Source organism: Martes martes (genome assembly GCF_963455335.1).
Source record: "Martes martes genome assembly, chromosome: 8".
NCBI classification, from domain to species: domain Eukaryota; kingdom Metazoa; phylum Chordata; class Mammalia; order Carnivora; family Mustelidae; genus Martes; species Martes martes.
In genome coordinates, this window is record NC_137895.1 from 12,347,298 (window position 1) to 12,363,432 (window position 16,135).

A 16,135-nucleotide genomic window follows, 5' to 3' on the forward strand; every position below is an offset into this window, starting at 1 on the left:
TCTGCGCCCGCGAGCACCGCCTTCCAGGCCGGCCGCCGGAGTGGATTGGCTGCGGGGCGCATGACGTCACGTCCCTGTCCTCCTTCCGGGCTCCATTTTGCAGGCCGGACAATTTGGCGCGAAACTTCTGACCCGGGAGGGAGTGGTGGCTCCGCGCGGGGCGGACGCAAAGATGGCGGAGCGGTGGCTTTCCCTCCTGGGCGGCGAGCGCTTGCGATGCCTTGTCCTCGAGCCTTTTTACAAGTATTCCGAGAAAATGACCGCCTGCAGAGCCGGGCCCTGGGAGACCCGGGGGTTCAGAAGCCGTCGCTCCCGGCGGAAGCCCCCTGCCCCCTGCGCCGAGCCCTTTCCGTCACACACCCTCCGATCGCTGGGGATGCGTCAGAAATAAGTCCCCACGGGCCCGAAACTGGCCCATCCTTGGGACTCCAGGATGTTTCCTTAGACCCAAAAAGTGATACCTTTTTTCGTGGTTGAAGACTTCTCATTACTTGACAGTGCTTAAAATTTGCGAAAATTCACGACCAGATACCCAACCTGGCTGGAAAAACGGGAAGATTGGGCAAAACTTGGCGTTCTCCAGCAGCAACGAGGGCCGCGTAATCTGTTCCCTTTTCCACTCCCACCCTCCAGGAGGAACAACTGGAAATAACTTTTTATTCTCTTTGCCACAGTCGCGGAAACATATTCACGGGGAGTATGTAAAATACGTGTATTTTTAATTAAAAGAAAAAAAAAAAGAATCTGACACTTAATTTTCTCAGTAATACCTTATGGAGGTTCCCCTGAGGACAGAACATATTTAACTCGTTGTATTATTTTTTTAATTATTTTTTTAGTACTCTCTACACCCAACTTGGGATTGGAACTGAGGATCCGGAAATTAAGAGTTGCATGTGTCTGGGGCGCCTGGGTGGCTCAGTGGGTTAAAGCCTCTGCCTTCGGCTCAGGTCATGATCCCAGGGTCCTGGGATCCAGTCCCACATCTGGCAATCTGCTCAGCAGGGAGCCTGCTTCCCTCTCTCTCTCTGCCTGCCTCTCTGCCTACTTGTGATCTGTCTCTCTGTCAAATAAATAAATAAAATCTAAAAAAAAAAAAGAGTTGCGTGTGTCTGGGGCAGAGCCAGGCGCCCAGCTCATCCTATCTAACAGCTATAGATTCTCCGTAGTGGGAATAGAAAACAGACTATTTCGCCATTTTCCTATTAGTACAATCAAGGTGGTTTGTTTCTCTGTCTCTCCCCTCCCTCCTTTCCTTATCACTACAGAGAAAGAACGAGGGCGTCCCTTTCACGGAAAGCTGGAAAGCAGGCCTAGGGTGGGAAGAGCTACAGCCATCTGCATGCCTGCTCTTGGCAAACCTGGTCTCATCAACTGTGGCTCCTGGGCCTGGTTGTGCTTTGGAATCTCTCAGGGAACTTTTCACCGACGGGATTCCGGAGTCCTGCCCCAGGTCTTCAGACTCAGAAAGTCTCAGGGTGGGTCCCCGGGGATCCCCCGGTGATTCTGATGCCACCATCCACACACTGGCATTTAGACACCCCCGGGCCCTCCACCAGCTGGGGGAGGTAGCTGTATTACTTCCGTCTTGCCAGTGAACAAAAAGGGACGAGTCACTTGTCCGAGGTTCCAGACCTGGTGACAAAGCCAGGACTGGGCACAACACTCTCCTGACTCCCAGTCCTTGGATATTAGTGGTGCTAAGATGCCCGGTCTTCTGCTTTCCCAACCACACCTTCAGGGAGGGGTTTTCACTTGCCGGAATTGGGAAGCTGCACTATTAATATTTCAGTGGATTTCATGACTTGGAGGGAGGGGGAACGTGGGGTTTTGGAGGTGCACAGACCTGGTTTAAATCCATCCTGCCCCCCCAGAGTGGTAGCACCCCTCACAGGCTTGCTGCGAGGATTAAATGAGGGGACACAGGTGAAGTGACTCACACACACAGCACAAAAACCACTTCGCAAAAATCACAAACCCCCGGTTGGCCTCAATTCCTGATAGGACCTGATGTGGTATGATGTTGGCATGTTACCTGCATCTCATTTGCTTCTCAAGACAGGCGGGTGAGGTAGGTCTCACTGTATTCATGTTACAGGTGACAGAACGGAGCCCCAGCAAGGTTAATAACTAACCTCAAAGGAAGAGCTACAAAGTAGAGTGGCAGGGATTGGAACCCAGGGATCTCACAGGAGTCCCAAAGATTCGCGGGAGCAACTGCGTCAATTTTATCCCAGAATCGGCTCATTTCAGCCCCGTAGGGCAATGCCATCCTCAGTAAAGCTGAGTCTTGCATCACACAAGGTTCAACACGAGGATTCGCACACCAACTTCCTAAAGCTCACCCTGCACATTCTCAAAACAGAGACCAACCTCCGAAACTGGTCCCCTTCTACTCCCACCCTCACCCCTTCTCCCCAGGAATGTTCGAGAGACAAGCGGGGAAAAGTTCAGCTCCCCAAGGATAACAGAGCCCAAGAAAAACACTTCAGGTTACTATCAGGCACTGGAGTTTATTATTTCACACAAAAGTTAGAGGCCAAGGCCACAGTGTTGTTAAACACCTACCTCCCCTCCAACCCCACCCCGACTCTGCTATAAAAACAGAACATAACAAAACACCACAGCTCAGGTGCAGCCAAGAACAGAGTGGCTCCAACAAAAACAAGACAGACACAAGACACAACATCTTTGCACATTTATATAAACTTGCCACGGCCCGCAGAGAAAGAGGCCATGGCATGTCAAGGAGACCGTGAACCCGGGACCCTTGGCGGTTTGAGACAGCTGCCACTTCTGGCCATGTCTTCGGGGCTCTGCTGCAGGAACTGGGGGTGCTGAGGGCCCAGGCAGGATGCCTCATCCCACTTTGGAAGTTCATGTCTGTGAGCTGGATGTGCTTTGGGTTGGGGAAGATGCCACAGACTCCCTTCCCAAAGAGGGATGCAGGGACAGGGCAGAGGGCACCGACAACCCCTCATGCCTAAGGTAAGGAAGCCAGCCAAGAGACAGTTCCTCTACAGAATGTCCTCCATTGGACAGAGTTCACAGTGTACAGGGCCAGCGCCCTTGCATTCACATGACATAAAGCCCCATAGCCACCGTCGCCACCAGAAAGCTGAGCATAAGGACCCATCGGAGGAGCGGTGCCTGGGAGAGAACGTTGAGCTGGAGCTTCCCTCTGGGAGGTTCCGTGGGAGTCGAGTCTGCGAGAGAGAAGGGGGCAATGTCACCAACAGGTGGATAGAGGTGGGAGATATGAGGGGGTCCCAGAAAAACACAGCAAAAGGGCCTCAGGGGTCCCTAGTACTGTTCCAGCTCAATGCCAGGATTCTGCTAATGCAGACAGGGAGCCCTCTGGCCACTGCTTGGATCCCTCCAAAGACAGGGAGCTTACTACTTCTCTAAGCCGTGCACATTTCCATCTTTAGCCAGCCCACACGGTGAGAACACACCCTCCAGGGGCACTCGACGGGACCGCACTTTGAGAACTGCTGCATGAGGGTAAAGACCCCTCCTCCTACCAGGTAGCCCATCCCATCCCATCGGACCCGGCCTCATTCCCACGTTCCCAGGCACCGTTCCACCAACAGAGGGTTCCACGTGCTCCTGGCTCAGGTGGGGAAGCCACAGGGCAGGCTGGGGAGGGCGGCTCCAGGAGCAAAGGAAAAAGACCCAGGGGGTCCCTTGTCTTCCCGGTGTCCCATGGCACGGTAACAGCTAGGACAGCTCCCGACTCTTGATCTCAGCTCAGTTCATGACCTCACGGTCATGAGATCAAGCCCCACATTGGGCTTCACACACACACAAAAAGAGGCTCTGCCCAGGACTCCTGACGGTCTTTTGTGTGCATGTCTGTACTCCCAGCCAGTGAACTAGAACTTGTCGACTGCCCTTGATTTTAGAGATGGGGAAGACTGAGGTGTGGAGAGGCTGCACAGCTGGCCCTGAGCCACACCGGAAGGACGGCCCCAGGCCCCTGTGCCCGTGCCCTGCTTCTCATTTAAAACACTCAGAAGACAGAACAGCCAAGAGGTACTGGAGACAGACCACCGGGCCCCGGGCTCCCCTCCCATAGAGCCCATCCCGGTGGGTCGGGGGTCCTCACCTTGTGCCCCGCTGCCTGCCCGCCGGCGTAGCCCCGGGGCCTGTGAGGGGCTCTGGTCCTCTGTGTCCTGGCTCAGCAGCTCCTGCAGCTCCTCAAACAGCTAAGAGACAGAAGACACACAAGCCCGTCCCGGTGAGAGATGGCGGTAGGCCCCAGCCGAAGGCGGTATTTTAAGCTGCCCTCAGAAATCTTGACAACTTCACAAAATCATGAAGAAAAATACTAAGCAGTCCCATTCCTGTCACCCAGCTTTTGAGGGAAAATGTCACAGGTGCATCCACGTCGCCTGCCCGCTCCTCCCCACGTGCTCGCAGATAACCAGCATCCTGCCGTGAGGGCATTCTGGTCATGCCCTTCCCCCGTGTCCTGGCCACACCTGCGCCAGCTGGGGACCCCCCCCGCCCTGCAGTGCCAACCTGGCCACATAACCACGCACCCACGACAGCAATATTGTCAGAGAGTGCGGTCACAGAGGGCTACAATGGTACCCCATCACATCCCCAGAGAACACAAACTAACAGAACAGGGCTGGCCCTGTGCCAGCTCCTGCCATGATCAGTATGATCTTGCTTGACCCTCCCAACAGCCCTAGGAGGCGGGTACTGTTCTATCCCCATTTTATAGATGGGGCGACTGAGGTAATAAAGACCACCCAGCTAGTCAGTGGCAGACCTGGAGGCCCAGCTTCACCACGACCCCCGCCCCGGGCTGCCAGACCCTCACCTGGATGTTGAGGAGGAACGCCGTCTTGGCCTCCTCAAGGACTCTCCGCCTGACCTCGGGGGTCATCTCCAGAGAGTTCATGCGGGAGCGGTAGAGCTGCTTGAACTTGGTGGCGCTGGCGATGTTGGGGAAAGTGAAGAAGTCCACGCCCTCGCCAGAGCTGGGCAGGTCCAGGGCCTTCTGAGCGATCTTCTTGAGGACCTGGCCCCCTGACAGGTCGCCGAGGTAGCGGGTGTAGGCGTGGGCCACCAGCAGCTCTGGCTCCTTGCGCCCCACCTCCTGGAGTCGCCGCACGTAGCGCCGGGTGGCCTGCGTGTAGGGGATGGCCTCCTGCCAGCGGGTTCCGTACCAAAAGGCCATGTCCCGCTCCAGGGCGGCCTTGCGGTGCAGCTCTTCTGGGAAGTAAAGCGGGGCGAACACCGGGTTGTCCTTGTTGCGCTCGATCTCCTCCTCCAGGGCCACGTAGACATGGTACAGAGAGGCCATCACCAGCTGAAATGGTCACACGAGCAGGTTGGGCTGCTGGCCTCGCATAAAAACCCCATCCAGCCCCTCTGCGGCTGTCTTGGTGAGACCCTTGTGATACCCCCCCCCCGGGGCAGGGCCCCCACCTTCTGCTTGTCCCCGGTCCCATTCCCCCTGCACCGCAGACAAGAGGGCAGGTCAGGGGAAAATTCGACCACGCACTTGAGTACTCTACACATTCAGAGAAACTTCTCTAGGAACAAACTATAGAAATGATCCCTGAAAGTACAGTCTTTCGACCACGCACTTGAAACACCTGAAACCCTGGTACTCCACAGATGAACACGCAGCCTAACTCAGCCCTTATAAAACCCCACAGAGGACTTGCCATCCCCGGTTTACAGAAAAGGAAGCTAAGCTTGGAGAGGGTAGGAGACGGTGAGCCCTCACAGCTAGCAAGAAACGAAACTGGAGTCGGGCCCAGGCGTTGCTGGGAGCCAACGCGGCCCTGGAGCAAGGGAGGACCTGAATGAACGCATTCACGGGAGCCTCCCAGTGCCTCTGGACTTGGACCTCCGGGTGACTATCTGTGGGGCCGATTCTCCTTCCCAGAGACCCACTCTGAACTCCACCACCTCCAGAGGCTGGCCTGGGGGGGACCAGCCCGGCACAGCTTGACTTGGGGACCCTCCCATCACACATTAACCCTCGATCTGGAGTTTCAAAGAGGACAAAGTTTAGATGCTCTGGTTGAGGTTTCCAAGTTCTTTCTGAGCCACAGACCTTCTCAGTGGGGGGCAGAAAACCAGGAGGCCTGATACAAAACCGCCCGGGTCATCAAGTGAGCTGACCTGGTTCGAACCTGGGCTCAGCCAGGCCCAGGCTGCGGGCCCTCGGGTAAGCCACTCGCCCTCTCTGGGTGATTGAAGGTCTGAGCAACTGTCCAGACAAGCCTCGGTCCCCTCCCCCGCCAAAGAGGACAACGATGTCCTACAGGGGGCTGCTGGGAGAGTCAAGCAGGGTGACCCAGGTCAAGTACAAGGCACAGGCTGGCACTTGGCCCTCCGTTCCCAGGCTGTGGTGAGAAACACCGCCTCCTTCAGCATCATCTGGGTGAGCACTGGGTTCTCTCCCGGATCTCCATGCTCACTTCGAACTCAGGGGCTGAGAGGTAAGATCCAAAGTCCCAGTGGCTGGGGATAGGATACCCCGAGAGCCACCTCCCCGGCTTCTGCTGCCCCCTAGCCCCATTCCAACCACTGGGTGCATGCCATCTTTTTGAGAAAGGGAGGAAGAGCACGGGAGAGGGAGCTGAGACCAGATGGAGGAGGAGGAGGCACGCACGGAGGAGGCAGGAGGCACGCACGGAGGAGGCAGGAGGCAGGCACGGGCCTGACCCCCTAGAACAGCACAGCACCTGCCACCAAAGCGTCTCTCCGGTTGGAAGTGGGGGGAGCGTGCAGGCCACAAAAGGAAGGAGTATCAGCAGTCGGGGGATAGGGCTCCCCACCTCAGCACCCCCATTCAACCTGAACAAGCCTGTCCTCACAGTGATGTCTGAGCACCCGACCCCTGCCTGATTCTTCGAGTGCTCGTCCGCTGTTTGCATGAATTCCTGAGCCGTGCGGGGAAACAGCAAAAATCCGTGCCTAGCAGAGAGTGGGTGCTTAAGAAGACCCCGCTGTCGGAAGCTGCCCACAGGCTGCCCGGTGAGGAGGTGGCTGAGCTCGGGCTCAAACCCATGCCACCCCCTGCCTCAGGTCAGGAGCACAGGCCCTGAAGGAACACCAACCTCGGCTTGATTTCAGCCTTCCCCATTTACCTACTGGCTGTGTGACCTCCCGCTAGCTGCTTCACCTCTCTGGGCCTGCCCTTCCTTGCCTTCCTTCCCCCAGACCTGGGGCACAGATTAGAAACGGAGTGTGTAAAATGCCCAGCACAGAACAGGCACTCAGTGGACGGCTCTAGAGCCCCAGCAAACCCCCTCCCCGCCCCCGCAACGGCACGTAGCAGGCTGTGAATTTGCTGTGTGACCCTGAGCAGGCCACCTGTCCTCTTTAAGCCTCAATGTCATCTGCAAAATGATTCCCTTGGACACGCCCCTCTGGTCCCTCAGCATCCCTGGTCCCAATCCCTGCTCAAACCACCGGCCTGAGCGCCTGGGACACACACCCATTACGTCCTCCAGCAGGGCTTGTCCCACCAGGCCACATACCTTAAACCCTTTTCGGGTCACCAGGCCCTTCTGGAAGTTCTTCATGAACTCGGCGTTCTCTGCCTGGATGTGCACTTCCTTGGTGGCTTCCTTCAGGGCCTCTGACAAATCCTGGGGCATGCTGCAGAGGGGAGGCGGGGAGGGTGAACAAGGGTGGCTCTGAGCAGGGTTCCTCCCAATGCTGGAGCTCCTGGGGACACCACCTGTGTATCCGCAGGTCTTCGAGCACTATCAGGCTTCTCTGAAGAAGTCAGTCCAGCCTGCCATCTAATACAGGGGCAACGTTCCCGACTGCCTTAGGATGCAGCCCCAACAACGTGCTCCAAGTCACACAACCAACTGGGAAATCCTGGCACCACTGACTATGGAGGAAGGGGGGTGGTGTTTGCAATGCCCAGTGAGAAGCAGCCCCAGCAGTATGAACATTTATATTTTAGGTCATAATTGCTTCGATTGGCTCTAGACCCAAGATTTAATTCATTTATTCTGTTGATATTTCAGACACAAATCTCTTATAATGTTATGCTCATCATGAAAGTGCTTGGGTTAAAAAAAAAAATCTGCAAAACTCTATTTTACTCAAAGAAAAAGTCCCTTTCTGGGAGTATTTCTGCTCTATGTCCGTATCCACCTCCCACAGAACAGTTATTTCTCCTTTCTCTCCCTCACCCTTTCCAGAAACATCACCCTGTTCTGTACATGCTCATCAGACTCCTGGGAGAAGGGAAGGAGCCACACTTGGAGGTGGACAGACTCTGGTTCAGATCCCAGCTTGGACACCTGCTAACCAGAGGGCCTTGGGTTTCCTGCCTCCCTGAACAGTGCAGTCGTCATCTGTAAAACGGGGACAGGACAGCCACCGTGGTGTCTCCTTCAGGTGCTGGACCCCTAGTAAGAGGAGGACGTGGCCACCAGGGGGCTCTGGTAAGAGAACCAGCCACTGTCACCCAGGCACCGCAGCCCCACAGATTCTAGATTAAGCAGAAAGCACCTCCAAGGACATTAAAAAGTCTAAATAAATAAATAAATAAATAAATAGTAACAGAAAATAAAATAACAAAACCATAGGGACACTCCCATCTGGTCACCCAACCTGTGGCAGCCAGACGTGTAAATAACCTTTCTCCCTCTAACGACCCCACCGGTTGAGACCGAAACCCGGCTCCTTAGTCCAAAGACCACGGGGACTCAGCGAAGAGGCTCCCGGCACTGTCTCCGGAAGGGACTGGAGCCGAGAGCTAGGCGGCACCGCAAGGGCTGCCCACCCGGGAGAGGCCGGTCTCCCGCGCCCCGCGCCCCGCGCCCCGCGCCCCGCGCCCCGCGCCCCGCGCCCCGCGCCCCGCGCCCCGCGCCCCGCGCCCCGCGCTTGCCTGTCGGGCTGCGGGCGCTCCATCCAGCCGGCTCTCGGTGTCTCTGGGGCTGGCTCCGACGTCTCCGGACGCGCAAGAGGACGTGCGAGAGTGACTGTGCCGAGCGGGGCCGCGCCGTCCATTTATCCCAGCCGCGGGTCACGTGGCGGCGGCCAGCAGCTGATCCCCACATTGGGCCCGAAGTTGCAACACCCGCGCCGCGCCCGCCCCGGGCCAGCGGGGGTGGAGGGGGAGCGGTCATATGACCCAAGGAAAACAAAGCAATTTAAAACAGGACGCTTAAAAAAAATAATAAAAATAAAAAAACTCTTCTGGAAATCTGAGCAGCCCCGTGATTTGGTCCCTTCCAGAGGCCCCCATGCCGGGATGGGACCTGAGCACCCTGGGATTCTGAAAGGTCCAGAAAGCTGGGAGGCTAGTGGGCGACCGCCCGGACTTAGCAGCCCCAGACCCTGCCTGCTTTCCTCCCCCGTGCTGGGAGGCTGCTCTCCCCAGATGTCACCTCTCTCCAAGGTACCCTGCACTGACAGCCTGCCTCCTCATTCTCACTCTATATGTACATTTAGGACTTTTTTTTTTTTTTAGCACCAAGTGTTAGAGATTGTGATGTGTTTATGGTTCCTCTCTACATTTATTCTGTGGGGTAGATCGCTACCGTTTTACAGACGGGGAAACTGAGGCAGGGGGCAAGGGAGTGGTGTTCCCCAGGCCACACATAAAGCAGGAAACCAGGACCCAAACCTGGGAGTGAGTCGAAGTCTGCCCTCCTCCTCCAAGCTGTCGTTGCACTTGGTGCACACGCAACCTGAGAGCCATGCCTGTCACACATTCTACTTCCCGGCTCTCATGCCTAGGGCGCTCTTCCAGAACTTGTCACAGCTGACTCCTCTCTTCACAGAGTCGGCTGTGTCTGAGCTACTACTGAGCTAGGTCTGCAGGAGATCTGTCACTTAGGACTCGGGGAGAGCAGGTCATTGGATAAGCCCAGGTGAGAAAACTGGGTGTTTCCTAAAGTCCCATCCCAATGCCACCATTCTGGATTCTAAACTAAAAAAACAAAAACACAAACAAAAATTATAAAAAGGTGACTTTGGCTTGGGACAGGGATGCTGCTTGGAAATGGAAGTAGCAAGTGCCCCACATCTGAAAAAATGCTAGTAAGATTTGAGCATGCTCTGTCAAGCACGGTGGCTGTGGTGGCTGTGTCCTGCCGTGCCTTCCATCCACGCACGTCTAGGAGGCCCTGATGCTTGGAGACAGTCTTCGAGAAGTGGGCAGTGGGTGCATCTAATCCGAGGTCAGAACTCTGGCCCATGAGCCACCCTCTTGCAGGGGCACTTACCTGAGTTTTGGTCACCAAGTCAATCTGGCAATCAGGAGGTTGCTGGGCCTTCCAGATAGAGGGGCTATGTCAAGTTTAGTCTATAGACCGTAGAACCAGCTCGGCTTCTGTGAACTGTCGTTTCCGTACTAACAGCTCGTGTTCACCGAGCACTGGCTGCGCATCAGCTACTACTTAAACACTCACATGCGTTAGCTTATTTGATCTGCATAATTCCCCCCATCAGTCTGGTATTATTATCCCCATTTTACAAACGAGAAAACCAAGTCAGAGAAGTTAAGATCAAGGTCTGAACCCAGGCAGTCTGAGACCAAGATTTCAAAATGTCAAGAGGAGGTGTCCTCTCCCGGAGATGGCAAAAGAGTTGCCAATGGGCATCTGGGTGGCTCAGTTAAGCGCCTGCCTGTGGCTCAGGTCATGATCCCAGGATTCTGGCATCCAGCCGCAGGTCTGGCTCCCTGCTCAGCCAGGAGCCTGTTTCTCCTTCTCCCTCTCCCTTTGCAGCTCCCCTACTTGTGCGAGTCCGAGTTCATGCTCTCTCGCTCTCTCTTCCAAATAAATAAACAAAATCTTTTTTTAAAAAAAAAGTGTGGCCAACAATTTTCTAGAAATGAGGACTGTTAGAAACCAATGGCCTCCTTAGAATGCAAGTTTCCTGAAGGGCAGGGACTTTGCTTTGTTCTGTAAATCCCAGAGCCTGGAACAATGGCTGGGAACAATGGCTGGCAGGCAGCAGACGGTGCCTTCTGCACTGAGTGATTGGAAAGAATGAATAGATAAACCACAAGATCTTTCTGGTAAACATGGTAATATTGCTAGGCTGCCCCCGAAGGGGCTGGAATTGAGTTACAAACTGCAATCTAAACCCAATTTTATAGAGTGCTTTCCATGCACAGAGCCTTTACGTGCAGGATTTCATTTAATCCTGACATCGGCCTTCTGGGTTATTGTCAGTTGCATCTCCATTGTGTCCACATAGAGACACTAATGCACAGAGAGGTTAATAGCTTTCCCAAGTCACACAGCTAGTGACAGCAGAGCTGGGATTCCAACCACGGCGCTTTGCAGCCAGTACCCATGCTCTTGACTGCCCCGCCCCACGCCACCACATGCCGTGTCACAGAGGGGGTCCATCTGTGCCCCGGGAATTTGGGGGATAAGAGTGTCAAGGTCTGAAAACTTCCCTTAGGCACTGTCAATTCACGAACCCCAGAGCCTGTCAATTCACGAACCCCAGAAAGTAATGCTGCTGTGATCGAATTCCTTCTTATTTAACATGGGGGAGCAGAGGCCCCAAGTGAGGACCGACTTGCCTAGGCTGCACCCGTAGGACAATGCAGAGCGTCCAGTGACCATGGGTTCCTGGCTCCCAGCCCAGGCTTGCTTCTCATTCTAACTGCTTCTCTAAGAGCCCCGGACTTGGCCAAAATAGACCCCACACACTGACAACCCCGGGACAGAGGAGGCCGCGGCAGAGCTGATCTGGCTCTTTCCTCTGTCTCAGCGTTGAGCTTGCGGTCCTTCTGCGAGCTGATTCAGCTTCCTGACTTCCCCTTCCCTGTCCTCAGGAAACGGGAATGGTCCAAATGGTATTCTTTCTCCTCCTGCGGTAAGCTGAATAACGCATGCGCCGCCCCCCCTGCCCCCCCCCCAGCCAAGGATGTCTGCATCCGAATCCCTAGCACCTTTGAATATGTTGCAGTACATGGTGAAAGGGGTTCTGCAGGGACACCTGGGTGGCTCAGTCGTTAGGCATCTGCCTTCAGTTCAGGTCATGATCCCAGGGTCCCGGGATCGAACCCACATCGGGCTCCCTGCTCAGCGGGAAGCCTGCTTCTCCCTCTCCCACTCCTGCTTGTGTTCCCTCTCTCGCTGTCTCTCTCTCTCTCTCTCTGTGTCAATTAAATAAATAAATAAATAAAATCTTAAAAAAAATTTTTTAAATAAAAAAAAAAGAAAGGGGTTTTGCAGATGTGGTTAATTGAAGGCTCTTGAGATGGAGAGATTATCCGGGATTATCCTCGTGGGCCTCATGGAATCACGGAAATCCATCCTTCTAAGAGGGAGGCTGCAGGGTGACAGATACACCACGGGACATGACAAGAGAAACAGGACAGGACTCCGAGACTGGAAGATGCTAGTGTTGAACATGGAGTCGGGGGGCCGGGAGCCAAGGAGAGCAGGCGGCCTCTGGAAGAGAGAAAAGGTGAGGAAATGGATTCTGCCCTGGAACTCAAGAGGAAGCACAGCCCCGCTGACCTATTTCAGGCCTTCCAGCCTCCAGATCGCCGGAGATGAAACGTGTATCATTTGAAGCCACTGTGTTTGTGAGAAGTTTTACAACAGCAACAGGAAAGGAGGATGGCCCCCCTCAAGGGCATGGATGGATAGAACAACACTGGGGGTTCCCCTTCCATGGCTCCCTTCTGTCTTCTCCCAGCATGATGCGTGGAATTCCACCATTAGAGCTTCATTTCCTCGGAGAACCCACCCCCTCTTCTCCAGGCCTTCCTCTCAGGGGTCAAATGCCCCCGAGTGGCTAGAACAGGCCCATTTCGTATTCATGCTAGAGATAAAAAGTTGGAGAGGCTGGAAGCCCCCCCCCCCGCCCTTGACAGAGCCTGTGAGCTCAGGATCCTAGTGGGAGAAATCTGGGACCCAGGGAAAATGATCTGGAATGGGGGCAGGGGCACGGAAGACAAATGTGGGTAGAAACTGGAAATACGTCCAGAGCTCTGCCGTCAGTCCCAAGCATTCTTCCAAGCATGGTCTCATTTCATCCTCACCAAACCCAGGAGATGGGAGTTCCTCTGTGGTGGGCAGAATCACAGCCCACCTCCTATCCGCCACCACCACCCCTGCCCAGAGATGCCCGTACCCTAATACCTAGAACAGGTATACCTAATACCTGGGAGGTGTGGGAGGAAAGCTGTTCCGGGCAGTAGGGGAGAGGTAAGACCGAGGCCTGTAGGTGAGACAAACCAGGCAGCAGAGAGAGGGAGGGGCAGCGGCAGAGCAGAGCTGGGGTGGTGGGGACAGAGCAACCCCCACCTCGTCCGCCTGGGGTCTACGGCTATTGCAAGGAGTTCCTGTAAGTAGGCAAGGCTGCAGGGTTTGGAGCGGGGAGTGACAGGTCTCACTTGGCATTGTCGCTGTGGATGCTGAGGGGCAGACTGACCTGGAGAAGGCCAGGGGCGGAAGGCTGCCTTTCACCATAATCCAGGGCTCGGACAGGACAGGCTGAGAAGCAGGCCAGGACCTCTGTATTCTAAGGGCAGAGCCATCGAGAATGCCAGAAGTGGGATGTAAGGGTGGAGAGGAGTCCCGGGAACTTGGAATTGCCAGTTTACCGCAATGGGGGACTCTCAGCAGCACAGTCTGGGACTGTGATGCCTGGGACGGGGCTTTGCAAAAAACGTGCAAAGACTAGAGAGAAGCTGGAGGCTTCTGCTCTTTTCTGGAAGCTTCACTTCTTCCGGCCTGCTGTGCAAGCTGCCCTTTCACCGACAGCTCCGCTCAGCTCCGAGAGAGGCTAAGGAAGTAGCCGGTGACTCAGCAAAATCCGCCACCCTTTGTCTCCGCCAGGCCCCCTCCCAACCGTGACTCAGCAGAAACGCAGCTGCTCCAGGGGAATGTGGAAATCTCGACTCAGCACTCCGGAGGAACCGCCCGCCCTCTGTCTGGAAAACAGAAGTGGTTTTGGAAGAAGGGCGGAGGGCGGGCCCAGTCCTCTCCCAAGGCTCTAAGGGTAAAAAACAGAGGGGAGGCCCCAGCTGAGACTGGGAGACACAGGGGTCTGGCCTGGGCTGGATGGTGTTCAGGGAGAAGCAGGAGACCCACCTGGGTATCCTCAGGCAGAAGGAATCCCAGGTTAACAAGATGACGCAGGGTGTCCAGACCGCTCCCTACTCCACAAAGACCCAAGAGGAGATGCCCTTGACCCCACAGAGGGATGAGGCTTTGGGGAGCCCAGTGGGGAGGTCCAGGTTTTCTCTGCAAGGCAGACAAGCCCAAACTATCAAAACATCCTCAGACGGGACTGCAAAACACAGCCGCCTTCTGGGTTACCAGTGCCCCTATATGCGAGGCTGAAACCCCACGACACACTGGGAGAAAATGCCAGACGTGTCACAGACAAGAGACCAAACGTTCCTAACATTAAAGAAGAAAGACAGGACAGGCCCCGAATGGAGTCAGTTGCGCTAAGCCCCGTGTCGGCAAACCAAGGCTAACGTCTGACCTAGTTTCAGTTTCTGCCTCTTCCAGGAATGTTACCTTTACCTAATAGGTCTGGAGTCCCCTGGGCGGACCAGTGAGGTGACCAGCTGAGTGGACCCTTGCTACCCTGACGCTAAAGGAAGGTGATCTTGCCTGAAACAATCCAGGCCTCGTTTCACTGCCCTTCCCTCGTTCTGCCTATAAAAACCCTCAGAGCACGTTTATGTTTGCTAGCTGGGATGCTGCCCGACCCCCAAGTCACTGAATAAAGCCAATTTGATCTTGAAATGTACTCAGGTGAATTTTGTTTAACAGCCATAAAAGATCTCCCCAAAGGAGTAGGACAAATAGTCACCAGGAAATGCTAACATTTAATTCACAGTGCTTATCGTCAGCCTCCTGAGAGGCCTGGGGAGCCAGCGGCGGGTTCCAACCTGCCCACGGAACACCTTTCTGCTCGTTACCTCCTTCACTCCTCCGGCCCTGGATTTTGTAGATAAGGTGACGGTGACCACATCACCTCTCTCTGGTCAACACCCTTCAGTAGCTCCCACCGCCCTTGGGATAACCTACGAGTTCCTTCACCTGGCACACCTGGCCCTCCGCCCTCGGCCCTGGCCCCCTGTCCAGCAGGAGCGCCTCACCGCACCTGCTCCCTCACACCTTGCACGCCACATGCATGCCACTACCCCCTCCTGACCAACGAGGCACACATCCCTCTGGCCCTTGGCTCAGGGTGGTCCCTCCCTCCCCGAACACACAACCCCCTCCCACGCTCCTTTGCCAAGTCTTTTCAAGACTCAGCCCGGGAACAGATTACAGACCTCAGTGAAAGAGGGAAGCCTATACAAATACAGAATATATCATAAAGGAAGATCTCAGGGACCTTAGATTTGGCAGATTTCTCAAATACGACACCAAAAAGCACAAAATGTAAAAGAAAAAATATTAATCAGCGGGACCTTATCAAAATGGACTTTTGCTTTTTCCAACGACACTGTTATAAAACAGAAGAGGCAAGCTAGAGGTTAGGAGAAATTATTTGCAAACATATATCCAACAAAGGACGTGTCTTGTGTCTCTTATCTCTAGAATACATAAAGAACGTATGATTCGATATTAAGAAGGCAAATAAGGGGCGCCTGGGTGGCTCCGTGGGTTAAGCCTCTGCCTTCAGCTCAGGTCATGATCTCGGGGTCCTGGAATCGAGTCCCGCATAGGGCTCTCTGCTCAGCGGGGAGCCTGCTTCCCTCTGTCTCTCTGCCTGCCTCTCTGACTACTTGTGATTTCTCTTTCTGTCAAATAAATCAATGAAATCTTAAAAAAAAAAAAAAAGAAGGCGGGGCGCCTGGGTGGCTCAGTGGGTTAAAGCCTCTGCCTTCGGCTCAGGTCATGATCCCAGGGTCCTGGGATCGAGCCCCGTATAGGGCTCTCTGCTCAGCGGGGAGCCTGCTTCCTCCCCTCTCTCTGCCTGCCTCTCTGCCTACTTGTGATCTCCGTCTGTCAAATAAATAAATAAAATCTAAAAAAAAAAAAAGAAGAAGAAGGCAAATAATTTTTTTTAATTTTTTAAAAGATTTTATTTATTTGACAGAGAGAGATCACAAGTAGGCAGAGAGACAGGCAGAGAGAGAGGAGGAAGCAGGATCCCCGCTGAGCAGAGAGCCCAACGCAGGGCTCCATCCCAGGACCCC

The 16,135-nt window shown here is 54.7% G+C and overlaps 1 protein-coding gene across 2 annotated transcripts; it reads right to left on the minus strand.

Moving 5' to 3' along the window:
- Window positions 1-2,489: 2,489 nt before the first annotated feature.
- HMOX1 (heme oxygenase 1) lies at window positions 2,490-10,742 on the minus strand. Of its 2 annotated transcripts, XM_080811784.1 has the most exons (6): window positions 10,224-10,742; window positions 8,882-9,040; window positions 7,512-7,632; window positions 4,832-5,323; window positions 4,109-4,208; window positions 2,490-3,206 (listed from the first exon to the last, which is right to left on the minus strand). In XM_080811784.1, exons 2-6 carry the CDS (start codon window positions 9,001-9,003, stop codon window positions 3,076-3,078), a joined length of 966 nt encoding a protein of 321 aa, XP_080667910.1. In that variant the 5' UTR covers window positions 9,004-9,040; window positions 10,224-10,742; the 3' UTR covers window positions 2,490-3,075. The 2 variants fall into 2 exon arrangements, with proteins under 2 accessions (XP_080667910.1, XP_080667909.1); XM_080811783.1 differs by lacking the exon at window positions 10,224-10,742 and having other exon boundaries at window positions 8,882-9,507.
- Window positions 10,743-16,135: the final 5,393 nt, after the last annotated feature.